The sequence below is a fragment of the Salmo salar genome, chromosome 20 (genome assembly GCF_965601325.2).
Source record: "Salmo salar chromosome 20, fSalSal1, whole genome shotgun sequence".
NCBI classification, from domain to species: domain Eukaryota; kingdom Metazoa; phylum Chordata; class Actinopteri; order Salmoniformes; family Salmonidae; genus Salmo; species Salmo salar.
The window spans coordinates 7,268,107-7,285,972 of record NC_138310.1 but is presented as its reverse complement, the minus strand read 5'-3'; the positions used below and the strand labels follow the sequence as shown (position 1 = coordinate 7,285,972).

The 17,866-nt window shown below is 47.1% G+C and overlaps 1 protein-coding gene across 2 annotated transcripts in view; it reads right to left on the bottom strand.

Annotated features, from left to right (window-relative positions):
* The window catches only part of LOC106580171 (glutamate receptor ionotropic, delta-2), a 609,807-nt gene that overhangs the window by 196,125 nt on the left and 395,816 nt on the right, over nucleotides 1-17,866 (bottom strand). For both annotated transcript variants that reach the window (XM_045704300.2, XM_014160933.3), the window contains exons 7-8: nucleotides 10,360-10,521; nucleotides 5,856-5,975 (exon numbers count right to left, since the gene is read on the bottom strand). In XM_045704300.2, the coding sequence (XP_045560256.1) occupies nucleotides 5,856-5,975; nucleotides 10,360-10,521 (282 nt within the window). The remainder of the gene's footprint in view (nucleotides 1-5,855; nucleotides 5,976-10,359; nucleotides 10,522-17,866) is intronic.

The following is a 17,866-nucleotide window of genomic DNA, read 5'->3' as shown; positions in this document are numbered from 1 at the left end:
AATGGAGCGTGAGAAACCAAGAAGCCATTCTACCGAAGACACCTCTATATTAGATGTTTATAGGGATGAACATATGTCATTGTGATTGTTAGGAATGTTCTTTTGAGAGCAGGTGTCCGCATACATACAAGCCACTCTACTATATGTCTTGGTACGGCTTTGGGTATAAATGTGAAAAGCGCAAATGCTCTTTGACTGACAGGTACTTACAGTAAGACATACAACCTGACCCTCATGCAAACTGACATTCTATTGTCATGCAGTCGTACATGGTTAAACATGTTTCTTTTTACAGTGTCAAGGCTAACAGAATAACACCAGCTTTCATATAAAATAAATATTTTCTATCAGTCCAAACATATCACTGAAGGTACTACTGTATATCTATTAACCTGATGTATAATGGCTGTGCCAGATTAGGCAGGGTGACCCCGCTCTGGCGAACATTGTAGTATGAATGAAATGCTATTCAATTAGTGGGTTAACTTTCCGCCGACACTCACTTTATATCCTTACCCTGCCTGCCTCTCTTGCTTTGAACCAAGCCTCTGTCCCTCCCTTTATCTAAAGAATAGGTCATCACCCCCCTCCCATCTCACTCCCTCCCCTTCTCTCTCTTTCTGGCTCAGTGGGAATTCTATTAGATCAAATTGTGACCCTCTTTAAGAGCCACACATTGAAAATATAAATCTATTTCATTGCCAGCAGAAATTACTTAAGGTCCCATGATGGCTAACGAAGCAATTACCCAGTAGACAGCGTTGCTGTCCTCTACGCTGCTGGCCATTGGAGCTTTGAGATTATTGATGTATAAAGTTGTAAGCTGCATGTAGCCACCAGAATTAATGGAGTGGAAAACAAGTTCTTGCACGGAGATAATAATTATTATGATAGATTGCATATGTCCCGCTATTATCAATATATAGAGACAACTGTATGAGAGAGAGCGTGTGTGTGTGAGAGAGAGAGAGAGAGAGAGAGAGAGAGAGAGAGAGAGAGAGAGAGAGAGAGAGAGAGAGAGAGAGAGAGAGGGGGGGGGGGGGAAGGAGAAGACGAGAGAGCGGGGGAATATAGAAAGAGAGAGTGATAATAACATGCATACAGTAAGTGTGTTGCTCAGTGCGGATAATGAGTTGAAAGAAAGGCGAGCAGCAGCTTATAGCCGTCCCAGGTCCGGGGTCACCTCTGTGTCAATTACTGGAATAAGCCGTTCTGTGCCTGAGCATAGTTTAATAACAAGGCCCGACTTTAGAATTCTATCAGCGGAGATGAACAAATATGAAAGACAACAACAGTCAGGGTCCGTGATGATATTGTGTGGGAGGAAGTTGCTAGATAGGCTTTCCCTAGGATGCAGTGTGAGAGTGCTGTGCTAATAATAACGGGTACCATGTGTATTTCTAGCTGTGTCATTTGCTGTTTGTTGTGTATCTTATCTTATTGCGAAATTGCTTGTTGGGTAAGCCTTACAATGCATTTTCATACACCCTTAACCTTTGTTATTTTATGAATGCACATTTATTATTTGTATTAATTGATGTGCATTTGTTGTTTGTTGTGTGTCTTATCTTATATTATTGTCACTTGTGAGCAAGCCTTTCATCAAACAAGCAAAGCACGTTGTCACCTGTGACTTAAAGCAACTTCAATAAAGCATAGGAGGTTTAAATGTATTTTTTAAGACAGTTCCATGACTTGGCTTTGTCTTTTTATCACAGATACTCAAAATAAAAAATGAATGTACCAAAATGATTCAGGTGTTGGTTACATTCACCCACATGCAGTACAGTACATGACAACCTGAACAAAGCACATTGATAGGAACATGCGGTGTGCTTTATATATACAAATGACCACATGTAATGAGTTATCTACGGAGCCAATACATGAATAACTGCACTTTGTTATTTTGTTGAAGAATGGGTTAGCTGAGTGCTTTTGAATAAGGGGCATAGTTAGGTTAAATGGGCAATCTGTGATAGCCTCAAAACATAATTTTGATCTGTGAAAATCAACAGTGGTTACATTTTTCCAGACCCATCCCTCAGCTGTTTACCAACACAGTGGTGCAGTGTCCGCTTTGCTGTTGTTTGAACTGCAGATTGCCCTTTTAAATCAGTGTATTGAGTTGTTTATGTCTGTCCTTTAATTAAAGCGTCAGAGTGCAGTACGATGACCTGCAACTCTTATTCTCTGCTCTTTTCAACTGATCCTTCACAAATGCAAAATGTAAAATATTCAGTAGAAGGCGCAACAACTCCTGCTTTCCCTCATCAGATGTTTTGGTACATACATTGCTTATGAGGTTATAGTAGCAGTATAACAAGTATACTGAACAAAACGCAATATGTAAAGTGTTGGTCCCATGTTTCATGAGCTGAAATAAAAGATCCCAGAGATTTTTCATATATACTAGAATTTGTTCACATCCTTGTTAGTGAGCATTTCTCCTTTGCCAAGATAATCCATCCACCTGGCAGTTGTGGCATATCAAGAAGCTGCTTAAACAGCATGATCATTACACAGTTGCAGCTTGTGCTGAGGACAATTGAAGGTCACTTTCTTTTAAATTTTACCTTTATTTATCTAGGCAAGTCAGTTAAGAACGAATTCTTATTTTTAATGACAGCCTAGGAACAGTGGGTTAACTGCCTTGTTCAGGGGCAGAACGACAGATTTGTACCTTGTCAGCTCGGGGATTTGATCTTGCAACTTTTCAGTTACTAGTCCAACGCTCTAACCACCAGGCTACACTGCCGCCCCTTTTGTCATGAAACACAATGCCACAGATGTCTGAAGCTTAAGGGGAGTGTGCAACTGGCATGCTGACTGCAGGAATGTCCACCAAAGCTGTTACCAGAGAATTGAATGTTAATTTCTCTACCATAAGCTGCCTCCAACGTAGTTTTAGAGGATTTGGCATTTTATCGATGGCAATTTGAATGCATAGAGATACCATGATGAGGCCCATTGTTGTGCCATTCATCTGCCGCCATCACCTCATGTTTCAGCGTGATAATACACGGCCCCATGTCGCAAGGGTCTGTACACAATTCCTGGAAGCTGAAAATGTCCCAGTTCTCCCATGGCATGTCACCCATTTAGCATATTTGGGATGCTCTGGATCGACTTGTACGAGAGCGCGTTCCAGTTCCCGCCAATATCCAGCAACTTCACACAGCCATTGAAGAGGAGTGGGACAATAGTCCACAGGCCACAATTAACATAATGATCTCTATGCAAAGGAGATGTGTCGCGCTGCAGGAGACAAATGGTGGTCACACCAGATACTGACTTGTTTTCTGATCCATGCCCCTTCCCTTTTTTTAAGGTATCTTTAGACCCACAGATGCATATCTGTATTCCTAGCCATGTGAAATCCATAGATTAGGGCCTAATGATTTTTTTTCAATTGACTGATTTCGTTATATGAACTGTAACTCAGTATAACCTTTGAAATTATTGCATGTTGCATTAATATTTTTGTTCAGTGTATTCAATTCCCCCAAAATGAATTATATTCTCTGATTAAGGAATCAGAGTTAATGTAATTACTTTTTACTTAAAGATGAATTTCATCTTTGGAAGCATGTTGCGTTATGTTTGTGTCTCAGGCCATTATCTCTAATGAGATCTGACAATCTCATTTGTAACCTACAGTGGCCCCTCTGTAAGTGGAGTTTGGGATTCATGCGTGTGTGTGCATGCATGTTGTGTTTGAATGAATATGTACTGTAGTTGGTGAGAGAAAAGCCACACACCTCTTTCCCACATGGAGCCTCATGGACAGTGACCCCTAGTGCATTTACATTTTAGTCATTTAGCAGACACTCTTATCCAGAGCAACTTACATTTAATTTAATTTCATGCAGTTTTTTTTTGTACTGGCCCCCCATGGGAATCGAACCCACAACCCTGGCGTTGCAGACACCATGCTGGCGTTGCAAACACCATGCTCTACCAACTGAGCCACAGGGAACTAATGTGGCTAGTGTTCATCCAATCAGGCTTTGGGCTACATTTGTCTGCAGTGTGACAACAAGTGTGAGCCAAGGTACTCAGGGAGGTCCACATCTAGGATGCGTCATTTGGTACGCAACTCTTATAGGAAAGATTCACCCATTTTTTTATGTTATATCGTATTTGTGCGTCTCCGAGTGATGTTCTATCAATTCCCAGGGTCATTTCATGTTTTCACTCAGTATCTCCGCACAAATGCGGCGAGACTACAACTACCACCACTCCACCAACCTGCAATGATAAAAATACTTCTCTTTTGTGTGCCGGAGTTTGGTCTAGTAGTAGCGCTGCCGACTCTGGATCATACATTCCCCCCTAGTGGCATTAGTTTAAACCCCGCCTGCACCTTCATATGCTCTACCCATCTGTCTACCCCTCTCACTTGTGACTTTCTATCTCTACCCATCTGTCTACCCCTCTCAATTGTGTCTTTCTATCTCAATAAAATTTGATTTACATAATAAAAATAAAAATAATACATCTCTTCTGTGATTTACATCTGAGGCGCCAACTGCATAACGGGACATGAAGTCATCTGATCTGCCACGGCATGGCGGTGTTTGCTATTTAGGTGAGTAGTAGTGCGAGATTAAGACTTCCTGGTCAGGATATCGGCTGTGTTTGTGTTCCTCGCTCACTCACCAGGAGTTATGGGAACGACCAGGGTGAGTCAACACCTTTGTTTATCTGAGAGGAACAGATTGTCTCTCTGTGACTCTATGTTCCTTGAAACTGCCATAACCAATCCATCTCCCGGACATCTCTACGACGTCTTTGCCACCATGGTTACCGGTAATTGATCTGTATTTGGACAACAGATGGAACAGAACGATAGCAACTGATATTTGAGTGAGTAAATATGGGAATATATGAATACAGTAATGAAGAGAAAATGAGGGGAAAGAATAGACAAATTATCGCGCATGGTGGTGCTCAGGGAATCGGGTCTTGTGCTTCTATTCTTAAACTGCGGCTGGGCTGCTGCACTAGAACCAAAAGTAGATAAATAAACAGCACAGAGGAAGATAAACAGTGCTGCATCATTCTCTGAGGGCGGCTGTTTGAAATTCCATTGAGCAGCTCTGATTATCTATTAAAACTTGATCATTCGGTAAATGAACATAATTCGTGTCCACACCTGAAGGAGAGAGGTGAGCTTTAACGAGCTAAGGTGTATACATATATGAGAAGAACAGGGAATATAGACATACTGTATATAGTTTTCTGGGTAACACGTTATAATAAGATGCGCACTAGCCCATCCGATTTGGCCATAAGACATTAACATTCATGGGTGTTCATCACGTACATCATCATATAACCTCATTATTGTTGTTCTTATTGTGTTACTTTTTTATTATACATTTTTATTTTAGTCTACTTGGTAAATATTTTCTTAACTCTTCTTGAACTGCACTGTTAGTTAAGGGCTTGTAATAAGTAAGCATTTCACGGTAAAGTCTACACTTGTTGTATTCGGCGCATGTGACAAATAAAGTCTGATTTGATTTGATCAAGTACATTTGCTTTTATAAATGACTCTTTTTTTTTTTGGCATCTTGGCAACGTACCAAAACCTTTCTTTATATTCATGAATAGATGTACAGTCTGCTTTTTAAATGATAATGAGCCTCAATGACAATACACAGAGGTGAAGAGCACCACATAAACATAATGATATAATCTAATAATATATGCCATTTGGCAGACACTTTTATCCAAATGTATGTATACATTTCTGTATGGCTTGCCCCAGCGGAAACAACAAGTACACATCAAGTACCACGCTGTGTCGAATAGCCGACAACAACAAAAACAATATTTTGTTATCTTACCTTGATGACACCCCTCCCCCTGTCCTCGCCATAATTGGTCCCCAGGATCTCAAAGTAGATGTTGGGGTTGGTTCCGTTGTCGGTAAACTCCAGGAAGCCGGTCAGACCACTCACTCCAGACTGTACGGGACAGACACAAAGTCAGAGTGCTGTCAAAATGGACAAAGCACATAGTCCTGTTGAGATCGAAACAAGTCCTGATGAGACGGAGTCTATCCTAATATGGACACCGTACACATGATTAGTAAGGTCAAAGACACTACAATGAATGTGGTCCCTGAGAAAGTTATAAAATATTTCAGATGGATCATATAAAAGGTCTGTTGTCAGACTGGATACTTCTATCTGCTATTTCACGAGCCCAATGGAAGAAATAGGTGATATATAGTAAGTAGTAAGACATCATCAATCCTCCAGCCTAGATCACCTGGTTGGAAAGCGTGGGGTTTTCTGAAGACAATCCCTCTCGCTTTGATATTTCCATTGATGTGTGCAGAGGTCATGAATCAACAAATTCTCTGCCTCGCTTCCCTCGCACCCCTTTCATAATTCAGCCTGCAGCGCACCTGCACTGAAGACATTCTGCAGCGCTGTGTTCGAGAACGCGACTGCCCCGAGCAACAACGAATCCGCCCACGTTGGGAAACAGATTTATTCCTCTTCATGCAGCCCATTACATTATCGTAATGATAATAATCGCCTGTTGGTAGTCTACTCTTATTGGGGTCTCATTTGCAAAACGAGAGCTGGCTTACAAACCCCTTTCGCCAGAGAGGGCCTTGGCTGCCACAAACAAAGCGCAACACCATGCCTAGCCATTAATCTCTCCAACATCACAAACGAGTGCAGAGACCCTCCTCAACCCCCCCACTCCCTCCACTCTCTCTTTACCGCCTGTCTGGCACATCGTCCTCTACAGCAGGTGCAATTACACAGCAGGTGCAATTACCACAAAGATAATTGTTGTGAATGTATTGCACCAATACCGAGCTGACAGGAATAATTAGCTGGCCAATTATGAGAGCTGATGAGCAGTATCCAGACGAGTTCACCTTAACGCACGCATTGAAAAGCCAATAAACAGCCAGTTCCCCTAATAAAGCTGTAGAACAGTGATCCAGTGAGGAAACCCTAGGGAATGAAAAATTGGCCCATTACGTCGCTGGCTTACAGTAAAATAACAAGGTTCACGCCACATTAACATCACCTATACACAGTTATTACAATTAAAAACTGGAGGAGAGAACACCTCACACAAACACAGAGTCCCAGGGCTGGATGGAGAGGGACTGAATCAATGGGACTTGGCTTTTGCAGGCTCACCTTTCCTATAGCAGGGCCGGTGTCACTTTCACTGAATGCTCACGCAGCTCATGGCAGAGGGCAGAGTGTGAGGATGCCACTGTGTGTGTGTGTGTGAGAGTTTGTGTGAGAGAGTGTACTGTGTGTGTGTGTTTGTTTGAGAGAGTGTACTGTGTGTGTGTGGGTACGTGCATGTGCATGCGTGCATGTGTGTGCGCGTACGAGCCCATTTGTTTGTGCAGACACATGTCGACAGGTACAGTACACCCCCCAGGAGCAAAGGCCACAGGGATGGAGAAGGTGATAACATCACATCCTAGCCTCCTGCACCAACACAGCAGCTCTGGAGAGCACAATGTCACCTCAACACGGCATCAACAACCCCAACAGGGTATTATTCAATGCCCAAGACAGTGCCCCTACAGTATCTCCCTATCCATTTCAAAGGTCTCCTCTGAGAGAAAAGTGGAGGCAAAGGAGATGAGTCCCAACACTGAAGGGCTATCCCTTGTCTGTCAATAGTATCACTTGTCTTTCACATAACGTAGTGTGCGTATGATCTACAGCAGCATTGCACCTTGTCAGGTAACGCAAAGACAGAACACAGCTGAACATAGGTGTGTTCCAAATGGCACCCTATTCCCTAAATAGTGCCCTACTTTTGACCATGACCCATAGGGCTACATAGGGAATAGGGTGTCATTTGGGACAAGGTCCATGCCACTCTTGCTTGACATATTCTTTACACAGATTTATCAACATTCTTATCATATTGTCCAATCAAATCATATAAAATTGTATTGGTCACATACACATATTTAGAAGATGATATTGTGGGTGTAGCGAAATGCTTGTGTTCCTAGCTCCAAGAGCGCAGTAGTATCTAACAATTCACAACAATGCACACAAATCTAAAGTAAACGAATGGAATTAAGAAATATATAAATATTAGATTGAGCAATGTGGGAGTGGCACTGACTACAATACAGTAGAATAATGTATGTAAACATTATTAAAGTGACTAGTGTTCCATTATTAAAGTGGCCAGTGACTCCAAGTCTATATAGGGCAGCGGCCTCTAAGGTGCAGGGCTGCGTAACCTTGTGGAAGCCGGCTAGTGATGGCTATATAACAGTCTCATGGCCTTGAGTTAGAAGCTGTTTTTCAGTCTCTCGGTCCCAGATTTGATGCACCTGTACTGACCTAGTCTTCTGGATGATAGCGGGTGAACAGGCCGTGGCTTGGGTGATTGATGTCCTTGATGATCTTTTTGGCCTTCCTGTGACATCAGGTGCTGTAGGTGTCCTGAAGGGCAGGTAGTTTGCCCCCGGTGATGCATTGGGGTGGCAACACCACCAACTGGAGAGCCCTGTGGTTGCAGGCCACGCAGTCATGGGTGAACAGGGAGTACAGGAGGGGGCTGAGCACGCACCCTTGTGGGGCCCCTGTGTTAAGGATCAGCGAATTGGAGATGTTGTTTCCTACCTTCACCACCTGGGGGGCGGCTGTCAGGAAGTTGCGCAGGGCGGGGTTCAGACTCAGGGCCCCGAGCTTAATGATGAGCTTAGAGTGTACTATGGGGTTGAATGCTGAGCTATAGTCAATGAACAGCATTCTTACAAAGGTATTCCTCTTGTCTAGATGGGGTAGGGTAGTGTGCAGTGCAATGGCGATTGCATTGTCTGTGGATCTATTGGGGCGGTAAGCAAATTGAAGTGGGTCTAGGGCTGGGGGGGTGGGGGTGGGGGTGGGGGGGGGCAACTCCAGTCCTCAAGGGCCTGATTGGTGTCACCCTTTTCTCCATCCCTAGTTAACACCTGTGACACCAATCAGGCCCTCGAGGACTGGAATTGCCCACCCCTGGTCTAGGGTGTCAGGTAAGTTAGAGGTGATATGATCCTTAACTAGCCTCTCAAAACACTTTATGATGACAGAAGTGAGTGCTACGGGGTGATTTAGTTCAGTTACCTTTGCTTTCTTGGGTACAGGAACAACGGTGGACATCTTGAAGCAAGTGGGGCCAGCAGACTGTGATAGGGAGAGATTAAATATGTCTGTAAACACTCCAGCCAGCTGGTCTGCGCATGCTCTGAGGACGCGGCTAGGGATGCCGTCTGGGCTGGCAGCCTTGTGAGGGTCAACATGCTTAAATGTCTTTCTCACATCAGCCACGGAGAAGGAGAGCCCACAGTCCTTGGTAGCAGGCCTCGTCGATGGCTCTGTGCTTGTCCGGAAGCAAGACGTCGGTGTCCGCGACGTGGCTGGTTTTCCCTTTGTAGTCCGTGATTGTCTATAGACCCTGCCACATATGTCTTGTGTCTGAGCCGCTGAATTTTGCCTGTTTGATTGCCTTACGGAGGGAATAACTACACTGTTTGTATTCAACCATATTCCCAGTCACCTTGCCATGGTTAAATGCAGTGGCTCGCACTTTCAGTTTTGTGCGAATGTTGCCATCTATCCACGGTTTCTGGTTTGGGTAGGTTTTAATAGTCATAGTGGGTACAACATCTCCTATACACTTCCTGATGAACTTAGTCACCGTATCCGTGTATTCGTCGATGTTATTCTCAGAGGCTACCTGGAACATATCCCAGTCTGCGTGAAGCATGGATTGCTTGGTCAGACCAGCATTGAATAAACCTTAGCACTGGTACTTCCTGTTTGAGTTTCTGTCTATAGGAAGGGAGAAGCAAAATGGAGACGTGATCAGATTTGCCGAAGGGAGGGTGGGGGAGGGCCTTGTTGGCATTTCGAAATGTTGAGTAGCAGTGGTCCAATGTTTTTCCAGAGTGAGTACTACAGTCAATGTGTTGCTAGAACTTCGGTAACAACATTTTCCATCCCTCGCTCCAAGCATTATACAGGACATGCAAATACAATCTCATACATATATTTAATGTATCCTATGGATGTACATAATATGATGTACACAGAATAAGTAAGAACTAGGAGTTTGTCATGACCTCATCGTGACCTGACGGCCTTTGTTATATTCAAGAAAAATGCCTGTCCCTAAGAATAACCTAAGAAGGTCTGGAGTCCTGCTGTTTTTCTGTTCTACCTGATAAGTAATTGCACCCACCTTGATTCCCAGGTATAAATCAGTTCTTGATTAGAGGGGAAGAATGAAAATCAGCAGTGGAACTGGCTTTGAGGTCCAGGTTTTGAATTGACCTGCCCTATATGGATGGACCAGTACCTTTTTGACGTTGTCTAGCATGGGGCGCCCGCCCTGCCAGGGCTTGGAGTTCTTGCGGATGCAGGTGAGGCTGGCCATGCTGTGCCACTTCCTGTCCTCCAGTTTCCTGTGGAAGGTGTTGGCCAATAGCAGCACCGTGTCGTAGATGTAGCGGTTCGTTATCTTGCAACAGCAGAGAGGGAGGGAGGACACAGAGGAAGAGGAAGTGAGACAAAAGAAGGGAAGCAGAGTAAGACGCAGAAGAAGAGCAGGGTGAGACAAAACATGAAAGAGGGAAAGAGGGAGAAAGGGAAAAAACAGACCGGAAAAGGAGGGAGAAGTTATTAACAGTGGAACAAAAGAAAAGCGGTAGTCAGAGCGGAGAAGGAAGAAAAATGGGAACTGGAAAGAGAAATTCACAGCAGACTTATCTAGTGGTATTGCAGTAAGTGAAACCAATATGATGTGTATATTCATGTTCCTCGGCGTAGAAACCCAAAGGCTATGATTCAAATGACACCCTATTCCCTGTAAAGTGCATTACCTTTGACCAGAGCCCTATGAGCCCTGGTCAAAAGTAGTGCACTATACAGGGTATAGAGTGCAATTTGGGATGCAGGCTAAGTAAGCTCCGCACCCTTCTGAAAGCTGCTGTGACGGCTGGCAGTGAATCATGCAGTGATCATAAGGAGCATGCAGCCTCGGCTGGCATCATTTGAAAGAAAATTGATGCGTGCGCTCGCATCATTTCAACAGTTCTTTGATCATCAGTAAAGGAACAACACCTAACACCTGTCATTTGTAGCTACATCTCTGATGTCCTCGGAAAACATCCCCTCTAACTACTGTTTGAGTTACACATCCAGACTGCTCCCGTTTCCCGGTAAATGGAAAAGGCCCCAGAATGATTCAAGCAGCTTTAACATCTCTCTTTGGCTTTGTCTAAGCTCAGCCTTTAAAATCTCCACAACGCAAATCGCGCCACATGCATCCTTTTAAGGGTTAAGAATGATGACACCATATTCCCTATATTGTGCACTACTTTCGAGGGCCCCGCTCAAAAGTAGTGCACTAGGGAATAGGATGCTATTTGGCACACACACAGATGCATGGGGAGAGAGCGAGAGGAGAGTAAATTCGGGCCCTGATTGATTGCGCTGTGATTTAGCAGGAGTGTTGTCTCCGTTTTAATGAGAATGTAATAAATAGAGTAGAGAGTGGCCATTAGATTTGCCGTTGTTTATTAGCCTGCAACGCTCTGGCACACTTGACACAATATTGAGTGCCCCCGCGTTCCAGCGCCCACTGGGGATGAGGAACGAGCGTGGCATCTCCCTGACATAGGCTTTTACAGCACAGAAAGGTCAACAATGCATCAGCGCTATGACAGGTTCTGCAACCCAAATGGCATCCTATTCTCTACATAGTGCACTACAGGTAATGGAAACACTTCAGCAAATGAGGGATATAAAGTATATTGAAAGCAGGTGCTTCCACACAGGTGTGGTTCCGGAGTTAATTAAGCAATTACCATCGCATCATGCTTAGGGTCATGTATAAAAATCCATTATTTTAGCTACCATGGCTATGTCCTCATAGGATAACAATGCCCCCATCCACAGGGGACAAGTGGTCACTGAATGGTTTCATGAGCGTGTAAATGTGTCACGTCCTGGCCAGTATAAAGGTTAATTAGTATTGTAGTTTGGTCAGGACGTGGCAGAGGGTATTCGTTTTATGTGGTTCGGGGTGGTGTGTTTGTTGAAGGGGCATTTGATTTAGTATTCCGGGTTTTTTTGGCACGGTTTGGTTTCCATGTATTCTATGTTTAGTCTAGTATGTCTGGTTCTATGTTGGGTTAATTGGGGTTGGGACTCTCAGTTGAAGGCAGGTGTTGTCTATCTGCCTTTGATTGAGAGTCCCATATATTAGGGTGTGTTTGTGTTTGTTATTTGTGGGTGATTGTTTCGTGTTTAGCGTAAGTAAGCCTAACAGGACTGTCAGTTTATCGTGAGTTTGTTTTGTTATTTTTGTATATCCATTTTGAGTTTATTAAATGTTCAAAATGAACTATATCAACTCTGCTGCGTATTGGTCATCTTTTTCCGACGATGATTTCGTTATATCGTCCTCCGACGAAGAAATCCCTGACAGAATCACCCACCAACTATGGACCAAGCAGCAGAGGAAGGAGCAGAGGGACTTCGAGTTGGACTGGCGGGAGAAGTGGACCTGGGAGGAAGTTCTGGATGGGGCCGGACCTTGGCACCAGGCTGGGGATTATCGCCGCCCACAGTGGGAAATTGAGGCAGCCAAGGCAGAGAGGCGGAGGTACGAGGCCATGGACGCGCTGAGGGAGAAGCACGAGAGGCACCCCCAAGACATTTTTTGGGGGGCACACGGGTAGTTTGGCTAGGCGTAGGAAGAGCCGGAAGCCAGCTACCCGTGGTTATATGGAGGAGCGTATGGGGTGGAGAGCGCTATGTTTCGCTGAGGAGCGCACTATCTCACCCATACGCACGCACAGTCCGGTGCGCGTTATTCCAGCCCCTCGCAGGTGCCGTGCTAGAGCGGGCATCCAGCCTGGTAGGAGGATGCCTGCGCAGCGCATCTGGTCGCCGGTACGCCTCCGAGGACCAGGCTACCCAACTCCCGCTCTACGCACGGCTACCATCAGGCCCCTGCACAGCCCAGTCTGCCCTGTACGAGCACCCCGCTCGTACAGGGCTACTAGTTCCATCCAGCCAAGGCGGGTTGTGCAGGAGGTAAGATCTAGACCGACTGTGCGCCTCCATAGCCCTGGGTTTCCAGCTCCTGTCTCTCGTGCGAACCCGGAAGTGCGTCAACCCAGTCCGACTCGTCCTGTTCCCGCTCCCCGCACTAGCCTTCAAGTGCGTAAACCCAGCCTCGCCAGTCAACAGTCGTCAGAGCTTCCCGCCAGTCAACAGTCGTCGGAGCTTCCCGCCAGTCAACAGTCGTCGGAGCTTCCCGCCAGTCAACAGTCGTCGGAGCTGCCCGCCAGTCAACAGTCGTCGGAGCTGCCCGCCAGTCAACAGTCGTCGGAGCTGCCCGCCAGTCAACAGTCGTCGGAGCTGCCCGCCAGTCAACAGTCGCCGGAGCTGCCCGCCAGTCAACAGTCGCCGGAGCTGCCCGCCAGTCAACAGTCGCCGGAGCTGCCCGCCAGTCAACAGTCGCCGGAGCTGCCCGCCAGTCAACAGTCGCCGGAGCTGCCCGCCAGTCAACAGTCGCCGGAGCTGCCCGCCAGCGCTGAACTGCCGGAGTGGCCAGACTGCCCTGAACTGCCGGAGTGGCCAGACTGCCCAGACTGTCCCGAGCTGCCAGACTGCCCAGACTGTCCCGAGCTGCCAGACTGCCCAGACTGTCCCGAGCTGCCAGACTGCCCAGACTGTCCCGAGCTGCCAGACTGCCCAGACTGTCCCGAGCTGCCAGACTGCCCAGACTGTCCCGAGCTGCCAGACTGCCCAGACTGTCCCGAGCTGCCAGACTGCCCAGACTGTCCCGAGCTGCCAGACTGCCCAGACTGTCCCGAGCTGCCAGACTGGCCCGACTGCCCCCCGGCGATGCCAGAGTGGCCCGACAGCCTGGAACGGCCGGAACCAGAGCCACCTCCAGATATAGGTGGGTTGGGGAGGGGGGGTGTAGCACAGTGCCGTCGTTGACGGCAGCCACCCTCCCTTCCCTCCCTTTAGTAGAGGGGAATTTTGGTTTTGTTGTTTGGGGTTGGTTTTTTTGGTTGTTTTTTTTAAGGTGCTTCCAGGGTTAGCACCTTTAAGGGGGGGGTACTGTCACGTCCTGGCCAGTATAAAGGTTAATTAGTATTGTAGTTTGGTCAGGACGTGGCAGAGGGTATTCGTTTTATGTGGTTCGGGGTGGTGTGTTTGTTGAAGGGGCATTTGATTTAGTATTCCGGGTTTTTTTGGCACTGTTTGGTTTCCATGTATTCTATGTTTAGTCTAGTATGTCTGGTTCTATGTTGGGTTAATTGGGGTTGGGACTCTCAGTTGAAGGCAGGTGTTGTCTATCTGCCTTTGATTGAGAGTCCCATATATTAGGGTGTGTTTGTGTTTGTTATTTGTGGGTGATTGTTTCGTGTTTAGCGTAAGTAAGCCTAACAGGACTGTCAGTTTATCGTGAGTTTGTTTTGTTATTTTTGTATATCCATTTTGAGTTTATTAAATGTTCAAAATGAACTATATCAACTCTGCTGCGTATTGGTCATCTTTTTCCGACGATGATTTCGTTATATCGTCCTCCGACGAAGAAATCCCTGACAGAATCACCCACCAACTATGGACCAAGCAGCAGAGGAAGGAGCAGAGGGACTTCGAGTTGGACTGGCGGGAGAAGTGGACCTGGGAGGAAGTTCTGGATGGGGCCGGACCTTGGCACCAGGCTGGGGATTATCGCCGCCCACAGTGGGAAATTGAGGCAGCCAAGGCAGAGAGGCGGAGGTACGAGGCCATGGACGCGCTGAGGGAGAAGCACGAGAGGCACCCCCAAGACATTTTTTGGGGGGCACACGGGTAGTTTGGCTAGGCGTAGGAAGAGCCGGAAGCCAGCTACCCGTGGTTATATGGAGGAGCGTATGGGGTGGAGAGCGCTATGTTTCGCTGAGGAGCGCACTATCTCACCCATACGCACGCACAGTCCGGTGCGCGTTATTCCAGCCCCTCGCAGGTGCCGTGCTAGAGCGGGCATCCAGCCTGGTAGGAGGATGCCTGCGCAGCGCATCTGGTCGCCGGTACGCCTCCGAGGACCAGGCTACCCAACTCCCGCTCTACGCACGGCTACCATCAGGCCCCTGCACAGCCCAGTCTGCCCTGTACGAGCACCCCGCTCGTACAGGGCTACTAGTTCCATCCAGCCAAGGCGGGTTGTGCAGGAGGTAAGATCTAGACCGACTGTGCGCCTCCATAGCCCTGGGTTTCCAGCTCCTGTCTCTCGTGCGAACCCGGAAGTGCGTCAACCCAGTCCGACTCGTCCTGTTCCCGCTCCCCGCACTAGCCTTCAAGTGCGTTAACCCAGCCTCGCCAGTCAACAGTCGTCAGAGCTTCCCGCCAGTCAACAGTCGTCGGAGCTTCCCGCCAGTCAACAGTCGTCGGAGCTTCCCGCCAGTCAACAGTCGTCGGAGCTGCCCGCCAGTCAACAGTCGTCGGAGCTGCCCGCCAGTCAACAGTCGTCGGAGCTGCCCGCCAGTCAACAGTCGTCGGAGCTGCCCGCCAGTCAACAGTCGCCGGAGCTGCCCGCCAGTCAACAGTCGCCGGAGCTGCCCGCCAGTCAACAGTCGCCGGAGCTGCCCGCCAGTCAACAGTCGCCGGAGCTGCCCGCCAGTCAACAGTCGCCGGAGCTGCCCGCCAGTCAACAGTCGCCGGAGCTGCCCGCCAGCGCTGAACTGCCGGAGTGGCCAGACTGCCCTGAACTGCCGGAGTGGCCAGACTGCCCAGACTGTCCCGAGCTGCCAGACTGCCCAGACTGTCCCGAGCTGCCAGACTGCCCAGACTGTCCCGAGCTGCCAGACTGCCCAGACTGTCCCGAGCTGCCAGACTGCCCAGACTGTCCCGAGCTGCCAGACTGCCCAGACTGTCCCGAGCTGCCAGACTGCCCAGACTGTCCCGAGCTGCCAGACTGCCCAGACTGTCCCGAGCTGCCAGACTGGCCCGACTGCCCCCCGGCGATGCCAGAGTGGCCCGACAGCCTGGAACGGCCGGAACCAGAGCCACCTCCAGATATAGGTGGGTTGGGGAGGGGGGGTGTAGCACAGTGCCGTCGTTGACGGCAGCCACCCTCCCTTCCCTCCCTTTAGTAGAGGGGAATTTTGGTTTTGTTGTTTGGGGTTGGTTTTTTTGGTTGTTTTTTTTAAGGTGCTTCCAGGGTTAGCACCTTTAAGGGGGGGGTACTGTCACGTCCTGGCCAGTATAAAGGTTAATTAGTATTGTAGTTTGGTCAGGACGTGGCAGAGGGTATTCGTTTTATGTGGTTCGGGGTGGTGTGTTTGTTGAAGGGGCATTTGATTTAGTATTCCGGGGTTTTTTGGCACTGTTTGGTTTCCATGTATTCTATGTTTAGTCTAGTATGTCTGGTTCTATGTTGGGTTAATTGGGGTTGGGACTCTCAGTTGAAGGCAGGTGTTGTCTATCTGCCTTTGATTGAGAGTCCCATATATTAGGGTGTGTTTGTGTTTGTTATTTGTGGGTGATTGTTTCGTGTTTAGAGTAAGTAAGCCTAACAGGACTGTCAGTTTATCGTGAGTTTGTTTTGTTATTTTTGTATATCCATTTTGAGTTTATTAAATGTTCAAAATGAACTATATCAACTCTGCTGCGTATTGGTCATCTTTTTCCGACGATGATTTCGTTATCGTCCTCCGACGAAGAAATACCTGACAAAATGATGTAAACCATTTGTCATGGCAGTCTGGTCTCAACTCAATTAAACACTTATGGGAGATTCTGGAGCAGCACCTGAGATAGCGTTTTCCACCAACATCAACAACTATATTCTCGTGGAAGAACGGTCTCGCATCCCTCCAATAGAGTTCCAGAATCTATGCCAACATGCATTGAAGCTGTTCTGGCTTGTGTTGAACCAACGCCAAATTAAGACACTTTATGTTGCTGTTTCCTTTTTTTGGCAGTTATTTGTCCTTTTGACCAGAGCCCAATGGGTTCCCCTATGGGCCTAGGTCAAAAGTAGTGCACTTTATAGGGAAAAGGGTGCAATTTGGGATGCAACCAGGCTCCCGTGCAAAACACAACTCCTGTTTTAGTATGCTGGGTGATTGTACTGTTGCTTCCAACCACATCATTAATAATAATAATGATTAGGAATAATGGTTTAAATGCTGCGGATATTCGCAGAGAAAATGTTCAGATAGGTTTAAACCTATGTGTAACCGATGTGAAATGGCTAGTTAGCGGTTAGTTAGCGGCCCTTGAAACGCAAGGCGATCAACCACTTCAGGTCTCAGAGCGAGTGACGTCACCGATTGAAACGCTATTAGCGCGCACCACCGCTAACTAACTAGCCATTTCACATCGGTTACATATGCATGGTGGATGGATGGTGCTTTAGTTCCATTCATCACACACACGTAGGCACAATTGTGCACATACGCAAGTGCACACACAGACAACTGCACTTGCGCACACACACACACACTGAACAGACAATACCAATTACATTGAGTGGGACACTAGATGAAAACACACAAAATGACTCGTACAAAATGGCTGGAACTTTGTAAGCGTGTATTTTTCTTTGCTGTTCTCTCCATTCCAAAGCAAAAACACTAATAAAGAGGGATCAGGACGTGGTTGTACTGGATTGCAACAAAGGATTATTACTCTGTAGTTTCAAGGCAAATGCTCCAAAAAATGCCCAATATGAACTGCCTGAGCACTCTGTATTCAGAAAAAGGACAAAGCTCCCAGTGCCCTAACTGCTCCATAGGGACTGGTCCACAGACAGAATAAAAAGAGCGACAACCTGAAGAGAGAGGGAAAAAGCA